Source organism: Acyrthosiphon pisum, chromosome A3 (assembly GCF_005508785.2).
Source record: "Acyrthosiphon pisum isolate AL4f chromosome A3, pea_aphid_22Mar2018_4r6ur, whole genome shotgun sequence".
Classification (NCBI taxonomy): domain Eukaryota; kingdom Metazoa; phylum Arthropoda; class Insecta; order Hemiptera; family Aphididae; genus Acyrthosiphon; species Acyrthosiphon pisum.
In genome coordinates this window covers 14510526-14533699 of record NC_042496.1, presented here as the reverse complement: position 1 = coordinate 14533699, position 23174 = coordinate 14510526, and the positions used below count along the sequence as shown (strand labels likewise).

The following is a 23174-nucleotide window of genomic DNA, read 5'->3' as shown; positions in this document are numbered from 1 at the left end:
CATAGATATAATTACCTTGTCATCGGCATAAGCTGCTACTGATGTATTTGGTGTGATTGGTTGATCTGCGGCGAATATATTGTAGAGAATGGGGGATAAAATGTCGCCCTGTGGAACCCCAGCACTTATACTGCCAATACTTGACGTGTCAGACCCGTATCGTATTTGGAAGGTACGTTCAGTTAGGTATGATTTGATTAGAAGATAGAAGGGTGAAGGAAGAAATGTTTTTAGTTTATGGAGGAGACCATCGTGCCAGATTCTATCAAAAGCTTGCGATATGTCTAAGAATACCAAAAATGAAAAATTTTAAATTTGATTTAAATTTTTTTGAATAAATTCAAAATAGCCAATTTGCGAATCTGATTATAAGAACTATTTGGATGGTAAAAACATTTATCTAAATCAAGTAGTTTATTTTTTAGAATTTTTTTAAATATCAGTATTTTTTTGATTAAATTAATTTGGAACGCTATAACTTTTTTAAAAATATTATTTTTGGAAATTTGCTAACATGGGAATATTTCTAAAACTATTTACTAATCCCATAATTTTATCAATTTTTGTCATAAGTTTAAGTAGCATAAATTTTTTTTTTTTTTGGTCAGTTCTTTCTGTTACACACTGTATAGCTGCTATATAATATCGCTATATTATAGGCAACTTGTAAATCGATAACCGTTTCGAATGATCGACGATCAGAAAACTACAGTTATTTATGACAGTGCCTGTCTAGGTACCTATACTATCTGTGATATTTGTTCGATTAATACATGCTGCTATCTGGACGCAATGTCACCAGATTACACTGCCAAACACACTGCGGATTATCTACCTTAGTAATTGTCACATTATTTTACTGTTGAACAGTTTTTATAAATAGTAATATTTTGGACAAAAAACGGGTCCCCGAATTACAAAACGACAGACATTCACACTGACTTGTGTCATGTTTGTGAAAATTAACCACTATTATTTTTTATAATGAAATGATTTATTTACTTACTAAACGTGCTTTATATACTTATAAAAATATTGCACGAATAATACCTACTAATTGACAAATAAAAAAATACAGGAAATTTGATGATATTATGTACAAATAAACCATGGATATTTTTTTCAAGACAAACATGAATATTTATACTTTCCTAATTTTTAAACTAATGCAAAAGAATTCGTTAAATTATAATATAATTAGTATACAATTATAGGTTATGTAAGAATTCAAATAGCAAAATGTACCTCTGATACATAGTTATTGAAGCTGAAAAATAAATGTAGGTACTCTTATGAACATAAATAATAATAGCTCATTATAATGTATATATTATATGTTATTACATTATAAAACCGTATTAGGTTTTAGATTATCAAAGGATGGAAATGACAATAGCTATTAATTGAGGAAATTAATAAGAAAAAAATGTTTAATCTACTATTTTTTTATGACCATTAGATGGAATAAAGTCGACAATAATTTAAATCTTTTGTTTCGAAATAAGTGTCAACGAAACTATCGTTTCGTCGATTGTATTGTATCAAATTTTGTTATTTTTATTCAAGTAATCTGAAAGAATATTTATAGATACGTTTTCCAGTAAGACCGGTATAATGGGAAATGGGAATGAATATAATATTTTGTTTTAAGTTCTAAAACCGCTTTTTAAATATATAATTACAGAAATCTTTACACAACTATTATTAATAATAATACTTTTTTTTAAAAGACTTCAAGATGATACCTACTGGGTACAATAATGTTTTACTTAAAATTAACACAAATTATATTTTATAACCTGTAGGTAGTTATAATGGGTGAAAACTGAAAGCTAATCAATTTACCGCGTATATATTATTATTATAATTAATACGTTGAAGGTTCTGTACGAATTAATATCATTATAGACGTCGATATAAACGATTGGCGTAATTTTGTTCAGACGACTGACAAGTGACTGAGTCATAACGAAATGATCTGAATAAATAAATGTCACTATGGCGTTATTGTATAAAACGCCCAAATCGATGTTATATCATTGCCGCCGTCGTCGTTGCTATAGTCAGTCAACTTTCGTTTTCACTTGAACTGTCTCCGCTCGAATACTGGAATACTGTCTCTACGTTCACATCTGTATTTCGGGACTTTCCATTCTACCCAGGGGGATCCAGACGATGCGAATCACAACTTTTCCTCGGACCGAAAATCCACACACCACACGAAGCCTTTATTTTCCAACGGTTGAATTTCTCAAGTGTCGAACGCGCATTAATATATGGTTATCCGAACTGTGAAATGGCCCAGATAAAATAATAACTGTCTTGTATATTTATATCAAAATAAATAATAAAATTACATGAAACTCGCGTGTAAGTATTGTATACACATTGTACTACACACGTAATGTTCAAGATGGCAGGGTAACTATACATGTATACAGAAGAGTGAAGTGTTACGTGATGGGTGAATTATTGTGGGTGTATAATATGTATTTTTAGGACAAAAAGGTTTTTTCGTATAGATAAAAATACATATTGTCATATTCAATATTCATCCATAGGTATTTTAAATTCATAGTCGGTAAATTGTGTCCCTAAAATAAGGCCACAGTTATATATTATTATACGTAAATTGCTGCCCGGGTATTTGTGAACCGTACGTAAATTGCATCACGGGATATTCTGTTTATTTCCAGTTGGAAAAATAATTTAAAGATAAGTAATAATCTACGATGTAGATAATATGTTCACTAATACAATACTAAAGAAGCAGCCAGTTTGCAGTTTATCGTAGCTCATGTTCAGTGTATACAGTAATCATAATATAATACTATACAGAAATATTAAAACAACAAATAAATCGACAGAAACTTAACAATAACTTAAAAATAAAAGCGGTTGGCCGTTGGCGATATGTTCACTAAGCTATATAAAAGTATCAATTCTGAATTACAAAATGCTGATATTGAACTTTAACTTCTCAGAACGTAAACTTAATTTAAAGAAATTTACTTATGACTCGAGTTTCTATCCTACCTATATTTCCTGCCATTTTTTATTATTATTATTATTATTATTATTATTATTAATATGCAACCTGTACCAAGAGGCACAATAAGACTATGAGATATATAAACTAAAAGAAAACTTGAACACTCGATTGAAGAAGTCACCCATTGATGACACTTTGGTCATTTATTTATTTATTTTGATTTTTAAGAATTGTTATCTAGCAGGTCTCTGCGCCATTTTCGCCTAAGGCGACGAGTAGGGTTTCCACGGATGGCAAATGTTGCTAAGGTCTTATAAGCGTATTGAGGTGAGTGGTAAGGAGTAGGTTGTATTGTTTATAGTAACTTTTGGCCTCTTCATATATGGTTTTCATGTGTGAGTTTTTATATAGGGTGTGATGGGGAATTGGTAATTTTCCTCAGCGTAATATTTTGGAATCTCAGCATTTTTTTATTTTTAGATTGGAGATTTTTTTCATTGCCCCATAAATATAGGTCATATGAGCGACTTAAGTAGAGATTTATAGAAAAGTAATTTAATGTTTAATTTTGACTGTTTTTTGTTGACGATTAGAGTTTTTAACATTCATAATCGGGAGTTTAATCGTAGTCTTTTGGCTTGGATATGGCGAGTACAGGAAAGACGGCGGTCTAAGGTCAGCCTAAAATATTTTACAGTTGGAGATGGAGGGATTTGGCCACCATTTTTTTTTTTTGTAATTAAACAAAATTTTCTTCAACATGAAATTTAAAACATATAAAAAAATTAAATTTGTTATAAGGTTACTAACTGTGCACAACCAACAAACCCAATATAATAATCAAAAAAATATTGATAAAATCATATTGTAGGCCAAAGTCTGAAAAATTGGAAGAAAAATATAGATTTTGTAAAAATATTACTAGTACTAACATACCTACGTATGAATAAAAAATATTTAGGCCACAATTTACATGTATACGAAATATACTCGGGCCAAAATTTACATATTATGTATAAAATATACCAAGTCGGCAATTTACATAACATTTTTAAAATAGGTCGAAATTTACAGCAATACTTAAAATTATCTATAAAAATATCTTTATCGTATATAAATATTTATTTTTGTTAACTGAGCTGAACAAAAGTTATAAAAATCAAAATAAGTCTATATATTCTATATTGCATTAATATTATTCATTTGCGCGCGGATTAATGGTATAAAATTCAGGACTATACAAATACATATTTTGAAATGTGTGACTATTACGAATCGCAATATTTATTGATATGTTAATACATTGAAATGTAGGTTTTGTGAAAAGATTTTTTTAATTAAATATTTTAAGAATGGTTTATTTATTTTTTATTATTTAATATAGGTACCTACGCGCATTCAATTTTTCAACATTTTTGTTTTGTCATCAGTTCAGCTGTTTAATTTTTTTAAGTAACTACGTAAATAATAATTGTAATTAAAAAAAAAAAACAATTCAAAATCTTAATTTAAAAATGTTCAATTAAAAATAATTCATAATATACCTACTGAACAAAGAAAAAAATAATTAATAAAACACGATTATAAAAAAATAAACACACTTTAGGTCTTTATAATGCTTTGGAATTATAAACAAATATGAAGGAATTTATTTATCTTACGAAAAATTTCATATTTTATGACCATGGCAAAAAGTTAAATTATGTCAACGATGTGATTTGAATTAATTATATAATATAAAGCACCGCTCACTCAAAAGTTTTTCTTTTCAATTAAAATGTAATTGAAAAATCGTTTTATTTATTTAATGATTATTCAATTTATATTTTGTATAATTTGAACAGTTTTGAACAACCAGCGGATATAAATTATATTTAAACAATTATATTTGGCCATAACCAAATGTGATTTGAATTCAATATAACTAACTACTGGACTTTCAAACCATTCTAATTATTTTCGAACACATACGTTTACAATACGGAAATGATAGAGATATTAAAAAAAAATATGTATATATATACCTTCTTATTACAGTTATAAATTAGCACTCTAATGTGATAGTGTATATTATAATAAGTAATAACCTAATTCTTTTCGAAATATCAACAAACGTAAAAAAAAGGCAGATAAAATAACTAAATATATACAGTAAAAATGGTTTAGTATAATTACATTTTTTCATATTTTTTTTTATCATTATGCGTTCTTTGTTTCATAAATTATACAAAAAAAGGATAAATAAAATATTCAGTTTTAAGATATTTCAGTTGACCTGATTTTTAGTTTATGTTTACGTTATTTTTTTTTTCTTTGACGTTGCTCAGACAGTACAATTTTTTTTAATAAGCACTGTTAGCAACAACAAAAATATAAATATGTTTCGAAAACTGTTTGCGTGTTGGTATATAATATACAATTTCCAAAATATGTATGAATCAATAATGAACTATCATTTATTATTTGTGTTTATTTTCATCTATATTAATCGTAAAAATTATTCCCTTACAAATTGTATGTTATAATATTATTCACTATTTATTATTATAACACTCAACTGAATAAAATTGATCGAAAATAATGGCTTTCAAGTGTTGTAATAATATTAGTAATACTACCAGTACATTATATTTGTATCCGATAGAAATACGTTCCTAATTCAATTTTATCCCACTCCTAGACCCACATACCTATTATATTATATCCGTGTTGTTTTATATTGAATTAACAAAAAAACAAAAAATTCAAAATAAAATGATTCAATTTACTAGCTTCGGGCTTATTCTGGGATAATATGGCAATTTTGAGTGTTCGTCCCCCTGAGGATAGACGGCGCCTGGAAGAAATAGATAATTTATTTTCACCATCAACGCGCAAAGAATTTATTCTGGATGCGCAACACTAATAATTATTGTATACACGATATATATATATAGGAAGGTATCACTGAACATTTTTGGGTTTTTCGTTTTAATGGAAAAGGACAGTCTAGCATAAATGTATCCCGGAGCTTTTATCTAAAATACGAGTGAATTCTTTGAATGTTGTGAAAAAATACCTTTAGGCAAATATAATATGTACTTCGGAAATTGCCGTTTTCCCGTGAACAACGCACTCCAATCCAATTTTGGAAGTGATATGAGATATATATATATGTATATACATTTATATATACATATAAATAATACATATATGAGTGTATATACTTTATTTATTCAATAGATATAATATTATAGTTATAGTAAATATATTATAATGTATAATGTATATAATGCGTATACATTAGGTATAGGTACTGAGTGCTGATTTTGTTTGTCATACAATTTCAATTACGTTATAACATGTACGTTGTTATAATATCGTAAAAAAAATATTTACCTATTGGTATACTTATATTAGAAATCTAGGTTTGATTATAGACTTCATTATAACTATTGCATATTATCCGTACCTACCTCTTGGATGAATGAGAGTCATAAACAAGTACTTTTTAAAGTAAAATATTAGGTGTTTGGCTATTTTAAGTTATATTTTTATGTTCACTTTTTTCAATGTTATTTTCGGATAATTGTCAAAAACTAAAAAAATTTAAATTTTGTTGACCACTTAGTTAAGTTTTAAAGTCTAAAAATTTTAATTTGGTTTGATCATTAAAAAACCTTTTTTTTTAACTTTTGAATTAATTTTATAATTTTATTACTAAAATATGTTTCAAATGAAAAAAAAAAAATTTCAATTAAATCATCTATAATTAATAATTATTAACATATTTCCTACATTAATATGATATAATAACTATAAATCATGTATTTCTTGTATTTTTTCGTTTTTTTTTTTTATTCGATCTTTTTAAAAATGTATTTGTTCTAAAAATGTTTGTTCTCATTTTACATTTTAGTGGCTAAAATTACTTTTTTCGTGGACATATACAATTGCATATTTTAACGTTTTATAGTGCTCCTAAACTAAGTAAGTCCCAAACCCTGCATTAATAATACTTTGGCTGAGGTAACATGACCGCGATTGTATTTTCTTATTTGTGGTTCATAATACTGTGTGTATACATTAATATTACAATTCTACTACAAATTAAAATTTATACTTAATGTGCCTATATTTTATTAATAACAAATGTAATACTTAGTACTGATAAAAATACATGTAAAATTATATATAAATTGTGGGATTTTACCAAACTGATATTTAATTAAAATGTTAGTCTGTTCCAGCAGATTTCGTGACAGTCAGCCATAATATGCGGTGTAAAAGTTTTAAATTACCATAAAATAGCCCATAAAATTCACTCTAGGTGGAAATATTGAATCCCCTTGACTGTATTTAGATAGATTGGAAATATAGTTTTCGTTTGGTGATCTCCTTTACCTTAAAAATTCAGTTACTGAAGATTATGTGTAAGTTTCTGATTAAATATAATATTTAGTAGATACCTACCTGTGAATTTCGTATTTTTTTCAAACATATTCAGGTGCATCAGTCTCTCTGCTCATGAGACATTTTTATCGTTTTTTTTTGAGTAATCAAATTAAAAGTATGGTGACACGTGAACAAGCGTCACAGAACAATAATATTATAATACTAGTTAGGTATAATAATTATTATAATATTATAATATTTTTTAGTTATTCGAAATATCTCAGTACGGGCGATAAGTATTTTAATTATTGCACTTATTCTGTATATGTCGTCTTTATCCCTCGGTTGCTTTCGGATACTCTATCGCATACTTGAGTCCCAATAAATAAGGGTTAAAAAAGGTCATAGGGAATTTTGCACTCCAGCATGACTTATTTTTTTAACCTATTTGAGTTCCTCACTGTATAGTATATATATATATAAGTATCGACAACTAGGTATCGATATAATAATTATTTAACAAACACAACAGTATTAAAGATAATTTATACCAGAGCTTTGGACCCGAATGATCCTGAACTCCTAACACCCCTAAAATCCCTGAAAAAATCAAACACCCAAAACCATACAACCCGAATGATTCTATTTTCAAAACACCCGAATTGAACATTCTGGTTAATCCGAAACCCGAATAATTTTGTTTCTTATTACCGACATAGGATATATAATTTTGTATGTATTTTTCGTTGTGAGTTCGATTATGTAGTTAGTAGTTTAATAATAATAATAAATTAACAGTGCCTAACAATTTTAAAATCATAAGTAAGTAAGTTCTAGAGATATAAGATTGAACATTTTCAATTGAACGATTTTTTTCCATTGAAACTTTTTGAACATTTTCAACTTTCTTTAAAAATGTTAGTTTTAATGTATTTTTCTTAACTTAATTCATGTTTGGGGTATACTGAAGTAAAAACGCAACATTTTTAATAAAAGATAAAAATGCACATTTATTACCAAGGTAAAAATCACAAAGTTACAGAATAAGTCAAAACTGAAATTGATGAACCGGTTGTGACCAGTTACTGTAGATCAGCTCCAATATTATATCCCTGCAAGGGTCCACGTAAAATATACTATAATAAGTGGATAGCATACAATATTGTATAAAACCACATAAAATGTTGATTACGATTGACGCTTGACACGTAAAGTATTATAAATATTCAAGTGTATATTGATGTAAGTAAATATATACATATTATAATAATATTATACTGTTATTGCTGGTACAGCGAAAAATTATAATATCATAGTGTTGCATAGAAAATTAATTTCATATTTGAATTTTTTAAAAAAGTAAAATTGATACTGCACCGTCTCGTTAACCATATTATAGTGTTATGATAATATATAATATACCATATTAGATGAATAGCGATGGTGAAAGTGTGAAAAAATATGAAAGATTCCGCGCGAGTATATTTGACAAGGAACTTTGAGACCCGAGTAATAAATCGGGACGCATACGCGTCAGTCGCACGGAAATTATAACATCCCGAGGCTAAAGCGCCCATGGGTGGTGGCGACGAGCAGTGAATACCGCTATATTATAATATTCCACATATTTTTGTACATTATATACCACACACACACCTAGACGTGTGTAAACGTCGTATTATCATGGCACATAAAATATAATATTGAAAATATATTATAATATAATATAGTTTATCAGAGCCGGTACACAGGGTATAGACCATTTTTATTTTTATTATGTTATCATGACGATAATGAAGATGATAATATTATGTTCATAAAATGTTGTAATTTATGTACATCGGTTTGTGTGGGAGTGATTGATATAAAAGTTATCGAAATGTCTAGTACTATCGAATGGTATTAACTATTGTGGTCGAAAATGCTTATATATTACTGAATTATTAAACGAAAATTAGTTTTTGAAAAAAAGTACAAAAATACATTTATTTCAATAAAACCTGCGGGGGCATAGTAATATAGTATATTGACAACCATAGTTAAAGTTTTTTTCATTATTACACAAATTAACCTATAATACAAAGTCATACAGTTAATCTAATTGTTAGAATTGTTCTTGATTGACTCAGCTAATTATGACTTGCTAGAACATACTATAGTTTAATACATTAAGCCTTTATCACATTTTGTTTGTATTAAAATATATAATAATTCAAAATTCTTATAATAATCATTTATCTTGCTACAACTAATGTGATATAATATCTAACAATAGTCAATACTTTTTTTTTACTTATTTAATTATTTTAAGATTTTTCTTTTCATATTATATTAATGAATATATCTATACAACATATTAATCACTTCATCTTTGTTCGTTGACCACACGATTTTAACCTTTTTAATCCCATCCAGCTTAGAAATACAATAAAACATAATATTACTGTCGTATTTGTTTTGACAATACGATTTCTGTGTACATAAAACCATATACCTACGCTTTTGAAAATCGCAGAATTTTTCCCCGAAAAACATAATACTATTTGTATATGTTCGACTGTGCCATTTACTCCGAGAATTAGTATATATAGGTATATAATATAATATCGTATAAATATAACTTTTTATTCTCGTATGTTATATACATGGTATGATACGTGTGCGTTTGCGTGTGTTATATATATATAACATAATATCGCGGTTGCCGACTATCGTTCAGCCGTATGGTATATATATATATTCCAATATATACATATTATATACACGCACGCATCGTGACTATGGTGTATTATATATTATTTTCGTTCCCTCGATCGCAGTTTTCCACGGCGATGTTACTTTTTTTTCTTCCGACTTTTCCCTTTATAATGTTATATATATGTTACAAATCGATAGCGAATACAAAAACTTTGGTTTTATTTTTTTGATTTTAATTTTCTATTTGTGTCTCGCCGGCCGACCGTATTATTATTAACGCCGTTGTAGCTATATTATTTCGTTTCGTCGATCGTCGGGTTCTCATAAAACAATAACAATATTCATCATTGTGATTTTATTTTTAATCAAAGAACATTACTAACATGACCTCCCAAGAATAGGGTCGTAAACTTTTTTAATTATTCACTTTTAAGTTCGTCTTCAGAGTTTATATTATTAAAAAAGAATTTCAAATAAAATTGTCGGTCTTGCCAATATTTGTTTATTTTTACGATCCATAATTTTTATAACAGATGAACATTATGTGAGTAATTCATCCCGAAAAAGTATTTCAGCCACATCAGAATGATGAGGCGTAAAATAATTTATGTATTATTATCATTATAGTATTATTCTCATTATTAAAACAAATTATTCATGATAATATTAAAAACAAACGCGACGTGCCAAAAAATGTCACTGTATTCTTTTATATTATATTGGTTTTATAATTATGTGTTGTTTTTGTATGTTTGTCAACACTTTTTTAGGCCTACGTATAATTTATTAACATAATTAATAATATACAGTCTTATTTTCGTATTTAAATACTTTAAATTTAAATTTTCATATCACCTCAAAATGTCATACTAGCTAAGTAATAATAATAATGTATAATTTTATTATTAATTATTATAATATGTTAGCAAGTATTCGGAAATCCAAAGATCACCCGAGGAAATTTATTGTGGAAAATGAAACTATTATCTAAACAAGTTGTATATAATTTATTAAGTATATTACATGTTATTAGGAAAATTTTACAAATATAAGTTACACTATTAGTTCTGATGTTTGCTTTTATATCACTGTATTTTTTACCGGTATATAATTTTAAGACGGATACTTACGGAATATTTCAACAAAATTAAGGTTACACGGCGTATTGGATAGGCAATATAGGTACATAGCTGTTGAGATTGATATAATAATATAAAATAACATTCACACATCACAGACCGCACGAGAGTAAGAATTTTCACACAATCCTAGTGTGAATATGAAATATGATTCTGAATATTATAACACATCCATCGTGTTTGACCTAGTTTGTAGAAAGTTTTAAGTTAGAGACGCCACAATCTTGCGCGATTCAGTGCAACTCCAGAAATATAAACCATATGACATGCGAATTATAATGCGTGGAAAAATTGCATCGTGGATGAACTGTGGTGATAATGTGATATTATTATTAATATTTTTATTTTAATCAATTATCAGTAATCTGAAATAGGACAAAAAAAGTTTGTGAGATTATTAAGGGAAATTATTAGTATTTTTATATTTTTATTACATAACATTAAATACAATTTTAGGCAGTTTTTCTCCGGCAGTTGGTTCAGTGTCTAATATATTATAGCCTACAGGAGATGCATTTTTGTTATATTTTATAAAACTTATCGGTTATAATAATATGTGAACTGGTTTTTCTATGTTATATGTAATGGAACTATAAACATGATTTATGTATAATACTATATATTTTGACCTTATCTAGTAATGTTACATCATAAATGAATTTTTTTTAAATCTCCAAAATGTGTATAGATTTAGGTTAATAGACTCCAGGACAGTGTAATAGCTTTCTTAATGTGCACGTTTGCACTTCGTTCACGTTTGATAAAATGTATTATAACCATACCATTTGTTTGACCGTCATCCGTTAAATTTTTTTTTTATTTTGATGTCTGAATCGTTTCATATACAAATATATTTTCCAACATCATAAATTAAATCTGAACTGCAGTTTACCAGCTATTAGAATCTAATATTTAATTCATATTGGTATTGAATACTGCAATTTCGTATTTTTTTTTCATTTTTACAAGTATAAATAAACAATTGTACACTATATTAATATTCATGTCCTAAATATGTAGTTTTCTTTTAAATTTAAAATAATAATAACAACTTGAGCGAATTAAAACGAGTGCCTGATATTCAGTTTCCGTATTTTAGCTATGTACATTTTTTCATTTTGGTAATTGAATCTTTTATAGCGTTGTTTCGAAATATAAACTTTAACAGTTTTTATGAATGTAAAGTTTCAAGTTTTTAACCGAGACTAACGAAAAAGTTTTGGAATATGATTATAAATAATAAATGTACGTAAATATTATGAATATAAATATGGTTATACAATTAAAAATTAAATTTCCTTGTAAAAATAAATAATATTATCGACCAGTTAACTACGGTAATTGGAATAAAAATCCTAGTAAAAAAAATCACCAGGCAAAATCTTTATAAAGGACAATCTCTGAAATAATAATACCTGACATGTATTTGATGTACTTTGTATAGAGCAATATAATTTGGAATTGGTAAAATCCCAAACATAAAAGTGTTTATATGTTATTAACATATTATTAGTTATTACAGTTGGAGTTTCTCATATTGTTTCAAAATATAATTATAATCCATACTTACTTAACCTAACAATCAAATTACCAATATCCGTCAAAAAGAATTGGGTAAAAAACTAAATGAAAATAATAATTGAATTCAATAGGACATTTTTGACAGCTGTGTCCAGCAACATACGCAAGTGAGTTGACCAAAATGTTTTTTATTACTCACCAACTATCATGAACTGTGCATAATGGAAATGGATAAACTCGAATAAAAAATATTTAATTTATAAAATATAAATAATTTCTAAATATCACGTAACCATTATTTGTCATGAAGATTTAAAACATTATAGTATTATACTATCAACAATGTGTGTATAATTAGCTACCTATAGGTGCTGTATTATTCTAATGCACTGACTATTATAAAGTACATACTATATTACTATAGGTATATAATGTCAATAGTTTAAAGGATATACATTCTCATGTAAATATATTAAGTAGTTGTGCTGGAAATTTTTTCTGGGTATTATGTTTCCTATATTCGTTTTCTACGTACGCATTATTGGTTGTTGTGTCCATGAAATATCATTATATGTCATGCTTACAGAGTTTTTTTTCAAATAAACGTTTTTCTTTTGCTTTTGTATGATGTAATAAACCGTGTATTATTTATCAAACGGCAGGCAATACAACGAGTGAAAAATAAATTATTCTCTAGAAAACACTTTGACTCGATTGTTATTAATTTCGAAGAGTGTACGATCAAGACCAGGAGGCGGACTCTACGCGCAATTCCACGATTTTGGGTCGTGTGTATTCCACATCCGCTTAAGTATTCTGGTCGCGCGACCCACTCCCGTAAGAGGGTGGTGGAGGTAGATTGTACATTGCTACCGCCACGCGCGGTTTCCAAACGGATACCGAGAAAACGCATGCAATTTAGTTTTTACTTTCCATTCGACAAGCAGGTCGGGTTTACACTAACGCAAAACTAGAACGTAATAAAACGAAAACAGTTTTTCATCCACTATACGTGGATGATCACAGCACGAAGATACTAGGACGTCTGCGTAGGTACGTGTAGTACAATAAAAAAAAAGCTGGTGCGTTTGGAAACGATACAGAAAATTCATTCAAAATATTGTCGTGGTTGAATGTTTACTGAATGATTGTTTTATCACCTTCACAGTATTTTTTCCAATACATTTTGGTTTTTCAAAATATATTAATTTTACTATAATATTATTAATTTACTTCCTAACCAGATATATAACCAATATCAATATTTTCAAATTAAAAAGATACATTTTTATTTCATATTCTTGGCCATAAACGTTGTCCTGTATGATGGTCATCAGGAAAAGCATGGTTAGGTTAGTCTCATCACTAATATTAGTGATTATTCAAAAATGTACATTACATATTGTGTATTACGGTTATTAAAATTATATCAACACGGTATTCATATTATTACAAGTTTTTGTGGTAAATCAAACATTTAAAATACCCATTAAGTAGTAACTTTCAATAAAAATAGAACATTGTATCATTAACTATAACAACCATACAAAGCAAAATAAGAAGGCATATAAATTTTATTCAATTTGACGATTTTTGAAAATATTTTAATTAATGGTAAGTATTAGATTTTAGAGATTTTTCAAATACGTCCATATAAGATAGGCGTTGACCTAATTTAGCCCATCCTGAACCACGGTTTTTACCACGAATATTATTATGAAGGTATTTTGTTCGTTTGAAACCAACACCACTGATGCCGCATAATAACATAAACATTCCACGCGGCCGGTGAAATTAAATTAAAATCTATTTGGGTTAGGCATGTCACTTGTTATTATACAATGCGAGTCCCTCTAAAAGGTTATGCTTTTGATGAGGTTTATTTACCTGTGTACAACGGGCAGGTGAAGGTCTCCGGAGACAACGTTTCAAGTTTACATTTTCTTAATTATGACCTTTTTTTGGCAAAATACCGCACCAGCTAGTTCCTCCAGCGTATTTGAGACGTATCGACCATACCATTTTACACTCACATAATATTGACATTATAACGTTAAAAGTTTTCGTTTCCCCTGTATTAGGATAGTATTATATTACCATCAGTTAAACAAAAAATATTGTTGTGAGTTCCAATTGACCTTTCCAGGGTAAATATTGCGAATGAAAACAATTTAAACTTATCATAAATCTATTTTAATCATAGACGATAGAATATTACAAATGTGAATGTACTTACTAAATGATTACATAATATACGCACACATGGTTGAAGGATTAAAACAACTGGGTTTAATCGAGCAAATATAAATATTCGCTAATTGGGCCTTGCCTGTGTAGTTCCTAGGTTCCTCACAGTTTTTTTTAACTATAAATATGAACAAAGGAACGGAAAATAATTTGATCTAATAATTCCAGGAATTTGTGTATGGTGCATCGATTGTTGACTGTTGTACTACTAACTAAAACTTCAACAGTAAAAATTAGTGTATTCTATACTCAAAAACTAGATGACCAATTTTGACGAAAATGTCAGAGATTGTTCTTAGGGATATCAGAAAATTTTAGAGAGTAATTTTAACAAAGTTTAAATAATATAAAAGTACTATATCTAATTCACACAGCAAGGAATAATGACGCCGATTTGCCCACGAACACTACAATACATTTGGGGCACCTGCACTAAAATTGAGATACACTGACATAGCACCGAGGCCGAATGTTATGTTTCTTCGTTTTTCACGAACGAAGTCTCATATGTTAGTTTTTATATAATTTAACTTAAAATATTAATTAACAAATGAAAATGTGCCCTAACCATGAATAATTATTTTTTTGTTCTTTTTGTTGTTCTTGGGGACTTTTTTCTAAAATCCACCACTGAGGTAACATCATTTGATCGATGTGGTTTCGTATAACCTTTATTTTATGTTGACTATTGTAAGCAGGTTAATATATTATTATTAATTATTATGTTTACCGTAATATCATTGTTCTAACTATTAGACTCGTTGCACTCATGCATTGTTTTTGGTCTTTCTGTTTATAGCACAGGGATACGCAAGAAACACTCGCGGTTTTGGACCGACTGGACTTGGATACGGAGAAGCCTAGTGACGAAGAGATGGCTCGGAAATTCGGTTTCGAGGAGGCATTCTTTCAGGGTAGACTCACCTGGTGGCAGCGGTTCAAGCCCCAGTTGTGGTCCATGTTCGACGAACCGTACTCGTCGAATGCTGCCAAAGTACGTAGTTTCAATATTTTAAATCACGGTTTCTATGTATTTTGATAACAATTTTTACCTGTCCACTCGAGATAATTCACAACCAGTGGTCTGTGGGGTTTGTTTATTTTTGTCATTACATTTTTCAGCGTTTACGGTAAACTTAACGGGTATATTGATTTTATATGAATAAATTAAAAAAATAAAACGTAGAAATTATTTATTTAGGTTTAAGTATTTTAAAGCTGAATTTTCAGATTGATAATAGCGGTATGACGTTAACTGATTCTTAAACATAATAATTTATTGTGTATAAACCGTATTTTATTTAATGACAATAATGATATTATAACCTTATTTCTAATTGATATTAATAGTATAAACATGCATCCAACGTTTAAATAAAACAAATTACTCCTTGCGTTTGAGATCTCAATCTATTTATAATATATTTTTGGTTTTCATTGAAATTTGGTTAAATGTGTTATTATTATTTATTTGACAAGTATTAATTTGACATTCAGGTTCGACATTCCTTCACATAAGTTTACACGTTGTTGCCGATGCATGCGTACATAGGTATTCGATAATAAATTAGTTCAATATTATTCTGAAAGGGTGTGCACCCTCTGTTATGGTAGGTAACCATACTGTTGTCAACATCGAAATATGTTACAATATAGTAATACTAATACAACTAGAATCGAAAGGGTGAAACCGTTTACGTGGTTGTTTGTGTATTATAATGTTATATACGAGCTATTAGATCCCGGTCCGAAAAACAGTCTTATAATAAAATCGTTTAAGGCATACACCAAAATAATATTAAATTAATATAATATCGTTTCGTTTGTTCTCAGTGGGTTCATGGGGGAATAATATTTCTGGTTAGAAAAATGGAATTCGATTTAAATATTGTTAACTCTCCGCCGATGCAATGTAGGCGTATGTTATTTGACAGTATTCATGTGAAACAGATATTAAATCATATTAAGAATGCGTAAATAGATGTGCACAAGACATGGTGACGCCATGATACTAATATGTAAATTCCGATTAGTCAAAGTAAATGTATGGACTTCGAGTATTTATATCACTCTATGATTTCTGTGTATGCATTGGATTTTGAAATTAGTTTCAAAGTTAAAAATTCTGAAATAAAACAAACCGTTCCCCATATTATATATTTTGAATACTAACTACTTGAAATTATACAAACTGTTCATGGTTTTGATTTTTTCTATGTAATCATACAAAGTATCCTACACTCCTACAACCTTTTTAACCCATCTATAAATTCCTTCAACAGACGGATTTTGTTCAGTTTTATTTAATTTTATGTATGTTTTAGTCGAAACTAAGTTCTCAATCAGCATGTACATATAAATGTATATCATGTTATACGATTTGTTATAATATTGCATAATGTATATATTTATGAGCTTATAAATTTAAATTTAGTTTTTGTTCTAGTTTTATGATTTTAAAACAATGTTTGTTATATTTCTCCCGTACAATATTATAACGATTGTTCTAAATGGTTGTCTCAATAAAATATATAATAATCATCAATTTCCCTATCAATTAAACATTTTACAACCAAGTTCAAATTAGAATTGTTGGTTGCAACACAGGGTTATAATAAGTTTAATGTGGATTTTACACCAACGAAACGTCCATTAAACAACCACTTTCAGGCCTTATTCGTATAAAACTTTAAACTTGATAATCTTTTAACATTATATCTTTGCTATTTCTGAATAGTGTATTCAACTGTTGAATAAATTACGAATAATTTTTATCTTGAGAATTACTTTGGTAATTCAATTCCGAGTGGAAAAATAAGGGTGGAACAAAAATTTGACGTTTACCCATCTGTTTTGTGTCTCTCATTCGTGGTTATACGAGTATCTGACAATAAAATAAAATAAAATGAAACATATTGTAGTCGAGACATTTATTTCCTCTCATCTCCAACAAAATCTCGTAATCACACACAGATGCATAAACATTTGTACTTGTTTCTTTAAAGACCAATTTCTAAAAAAAGAAATGACAAAATTACATTATACTATATTTCGTTTGGTTAACGAATTCATTCAGTCAACTTGTTTGAAATCCTCGTTCTTGTAATAAAAACCAACAAACATTTGAATAAAATGGTAATAATATATTGTTATTAAATAATTTTACTAAATTATACTTTTACAAGCGCAGACAAACCCAATTCGAAAACAATCATAAATAATAATTGTGAAACAACCACAAATAAGAGAAAAAAACTCTTGGCCCTTTCAATGACTTATTATATTTAGTTATTTTTATCTAAATAGAATTTATACAAAATTATGTTTTCAATTCATTATAAGAGAACCGTAGCGTTTAAAAGTTATTATTATTTCTGGAACGGCAACGTATACTATTTTCATGTAGTATGTACGACGATTAAGAAACAAACGATTTGCAGTATAATATACATAAAGTCGTATATTATAGAAATTACCTATAATAGTATAATATTATTTAAAATTTATTACCAACGACATTCAAACCATTTTTTTGGGGGGTGTGATTGAATGGCTGTCGTGATTCTATAGTCTCGCGGTTTGTTTAACATCATTATGCCAATTTGTATACGTCCGTTTAACGTATGATAAGTAGCAGTTTTTCAGAACTAACTGAATTGTATCGATTGAAATATTATTTTGTATAGGGTGCGTCAGTGGAACACTTCGTAAAATCATACTTAACCATTGAAGCAGATGTAAATTACATTCAACGAAAAGTAAAAATTGTTTATAGCGCTCCATAAATCACAATTAGCAAAAATAGTATATTAAATTTGTGGTCAATTTATATCGCACGTAAGCCCGTTAACATTTCTGAGCAGGTACAACAACATTATTGTAGTTAAGAATATTCGAGTTATAGTTTATTTACTGTAAACTTTGAATGGTGAAAAACTTAAACTATGAATCTTGAACATAATATACATATTTTCATGCAAATTATGAAAGCCATTTAATCATTATTACCCAAAGGATACCTTTTTTACTTTCATCAAAAAGTGTTAAGTGTTTTTTTTTTTTATTATTATTAATTATAATGAATTAAATAAATAACTGAGTGTACAAAGAAACAATTATAAAAAAAAACAAAATTAAATTAAAATTATGCTGAAATATAAAATTATATGTAAATAAATATTCATTTTTTTTATTCCTCTATTATTATATTAATCATGCGATATAATTTGTTTTATCAATTAATTTAATGTTTTATAAGTTGTCCACTCATGCTTCAGGATTTTAATAAAATCCCGAATACGATATATACGCTATTTACCACATCATTTTTACGACCTGTAATTTATTGGACAGAATAACTATCAACAAACCAACGGTCATTCATTTGCACACCGCGTATAGCGATCGGGTCTGGCAGTAGGTTACAAAAATGCTAATGGATTAAAGTTAAAGCTCATGAAACATCTGCTCTAATAGGCCAAATACTTACGTTGCTTTAAACGAATCTAATAACTTTCTATGACACGTAGTTTCGACGAAATATTAAATTCAATATTATATTGTCACATATATCGATAGGCTGTAGTTAAGTTGTATTAATTTGTGTAATTCGGTCACGGGGTGCACGGAATGGATATGGTACGTACGTGACACGCATGTTACAGAAATAACGTTTATTATTAACAAATACGTATAGGTATCAAATTAAAACTGTGTATAAAACTAAATATTTGTACCCCATGCGCACGTGTGTAATCCTTGACAATAATTCCTCATTACAATGAATTGAAACATATGACGATAACACGAAGACGATATCGATTTTAACGTATCCTATCTTTGCCAAAATCGATTAAAAACACTGTATTTACAACCCTCGTGAGATTTTACTGTTGACAAGTGGTATAAGCACTACGTCGCTGCACCTCCTTTTTTTAATATCTAATCTTTTATTCATTATATATCAGCTGAAAATGTTTTTTTCCTTAGAGCTTATAATATTATATATTATAAGATTCTGTCATAATACCAATAATATCTATAGTTATATAATATACCACAACAATTATTACCTAATGGCTAATACGTATAGTCCACCTATAATATTATGAATCAATTGCTTAACTTCAGAACACGACACGTAGCAAATTCAAGTAGTAATACCCCACTTACTACTGTGATACTATTTAGTTTATAATATAATGTGAAAACTTTTTTTCTATTCGATATAATTGGAAAAGTTTCATTTTTTTTTTTATTTACAAGGAACAGCTCAATTGTATTATGCTGGAATCATCTTGCTCACCATCGAACACATTGCATAATATAACACACAATAATAATAGCTATATAGATTGGAATTTGGATTATTATAATGTATGTTTTAACGAGAAATAAGTTATTCACTGTTCGATAACCACTTTCATACTTTTTAATCTCGATGGTATCGTCTTTTTACGAGATTTCGCTTTTGTGGCTCGTGCGCGAAACTTTTACTCGAAGAATAATTTTTGTTATACAATACCATTTTGGTGTACACTGCTGAAGTGTACCACAGTTGTCGTCCACGCTCCACTGCACACTGACAAACTATACGGATCGTGTAGATAACTTATGTATGTTTATATACATGGGTTTTTGTTTATCGAGAACTATTGTAGCCAACGCGCGACGTCGATCCGTCCAAAGCCATATACAATAACTGCAGCGACTCGCAGACGATTTATAATATTATAAGTACCTACCACAAAGCGGACACAATGGCGATGTGATCGAATGAATCACGTTCATCGTGGATCCAGAAAGAATATTTTGATATAAAGTATCATTTTGTATCGGTTCTTATTATCCATTGATTACAGCGATATCAATATGCGATTATATCATACATAATGTAGTATGTTGTTCATTCGTTTTGAATTCAAATCCCATGCTTGGAATAACTTCGCGAAGTGCTATAAACTATAACACAAAAATATGAACCGATCGGCCGAACAATATTCTATATTTCAATCACGCAATTTTAACCATCTGTCGATTATATTATTTAATTTACAAACCGAACCATGGTTGCAAAAAAATGTATATATACATAGATAATTTAGCATCAAAGTTTTGACAATATAAAATAAATTACATAATTGCGTACTAGTGTATTATCTATCTATTAGTTATTAGTTTTTCTTTTTTAAGTAAAGGCTTCAACATAATGGGTTGTTAGCCTACATTTGAAACACAGAGATAAAAATTGGTTAAGATAAACATGATTGAAATATTTACAGTTTAAGTACAATTTTTTGCTTAAATGTATGGTGTAGGAAAATAGGTATGTAAATTCGGTGGTGTTTTTTGCGTTTATATTTTATTGATTGGGTTGATTTTTGTTATTCTTGTTATAATACATCTGTCAGTCAACATGGGCAGCCAACATGGGTGTTACTTTTTCTGCCATTTTGAGAACATAAGTTGCATTCGCTCCAATACTACTGCATAGTGATTAGTTTATTACATACAATATTACAAAATATATATATTAATTAATATTTAATATTGTACTTATCGAGATGTGGGGATATGTATTTATCTAAAAGAGAAAGCCATTATAGCTGAATGCATATAGAAATAATACAGCTATAGTGAAGAGAACCGTAACTATTATAAGGGTATACTCACGTGAGGGACGTTCAATTAAAAGATGAAAACAAAGACGATGATACAAAAGGTATAAAGGATGTGCTGTACTGCAGGTCTTGTTATGTTTACTTTGAGTATTAAACTTTTGACAACAAACCACTATTATTATTTTAAATATATAGGTATATAGTAGGTATATTATGTAGGTACTACAGATATTCTATTTAATAATATTATATACATTTACAAATTGCTACATATTTTCTACTAATAATATGTATTTTTATCATATATTCATAAAACTATTAATATACGTACAAAGGGTATTTTAATTTTTATTAAAAAACGTTATGAAAAAATTTAAATAAGCTGGTATTACAAATAAATTTTTTTTTATTATTTTTATTCAATTTTAGATGATTATACAAGGGAGATTAAATAATAAATAGGTATTAAGTAAACTGTGCTTTAAAACTGAAATTAAAACCACATAATTATTTGTATTAAATATATTTCGCTAGTTCAGTTACCCTAAGAAATTAAATGAGGTTTTCGTGTTCGCAATCAGGGCCGATTTTTGCATTGAGGTTCCTTTGTAAATTGTGCTCTTTTCTATCTTCTCCGTTGGATATGCATTAAAATTATGGCACAAAAAGTTTACCATTTTATGCAAGATGATGGAAAAAAAAATACGGTATTCCAACTGAACCAGAGTTCTTGCTTTTGTACTTAGATAGGGTGTGTAACAGTTCATTGATTGGAATTTCTTCGTTAAGTTAAATTTGTTGTGTATTGTTTGATTTTCTTTTTAACTGAATTGGTAAGTTTTTGGCATTGAGTTTTTTATTTCTGAATTTGGTGCTATAATTTAAACTGTTCTGTTTTTTTTCAAACTATTCACCTAATTGTTTTGCTGCTTCTTGTTGCGGGATGGTATTGTTATTTTCATTGTTTAATATATTTATTTGGTTGTTGAATTTTAGTCCTTTTATTGATTTTATTTTATTCCAGACACTAGGTGGATCCATTTTTAAGTTTAAACTTGAAATGATTTCGTGCCAAGAATTTATTTTACTATTTTTACTATTTGGTTTGGGCTCGAAGTTTACTGAAAACAACGAAATCGTTGAGTTTTTTTGTTAGTGTCTAGTGGATCTGTTTGAGTTATACCTATTTCCATTGTGATATTGTCATCCCACCATTAGTTATTTAAACATTTGCTGATTGTTTATTTTTGGCAGTAATTAAAATTAAATTTGTAAACAATTGGCTAGAGATTATCATTTATATTTATTTTTATTATATCAACATATAGTTGCCAATTAGGGTTTTTTAGATTATTTTTGTGTCGGGATTATGTTTAATGTTACATACAATTCTTGGTATAATTGAAACAAAAATTGTAAGGTGAATGCTGCAATAAATTTCAGTATCTATTGTCCAAGGACGACGCTGAGTTGAGACTGAATTAGAAAATGGTGAATTAACTCCTAAAGAATTTCCATTGTGAGGATTATTCGTGTAGTGTAGATTGTACTTAGAATTATTATATTACTCAAGTTTCAAATCTT

At 28.3% G+C, this 23174-nt stretch overlaps 1 protein-coding gene across 2 annotated transcripts in view; it reads left to right on the top strand.

Moving 5' to 3' along the window:
* Positions 1–23174, top strand: part of LOC100568906 (potassium voltage-gated channel protein Shaw) — a 155416-nt gene that overhangs the window by 110347 nt on the left and 21895 nt on the right. For both annotated transcript variants that reach the window (XM_029491334.1, XM_029491335.1), the window contains exon 6: positions 15770–15964. In XM_029491334.1, coding sequence (XP_029347194.1) covers positions 15770–15964 — 195 coding nt within the window. The remainder of the gene's footprint in view (positions 1–15769; positions 15965–23174) is intronic.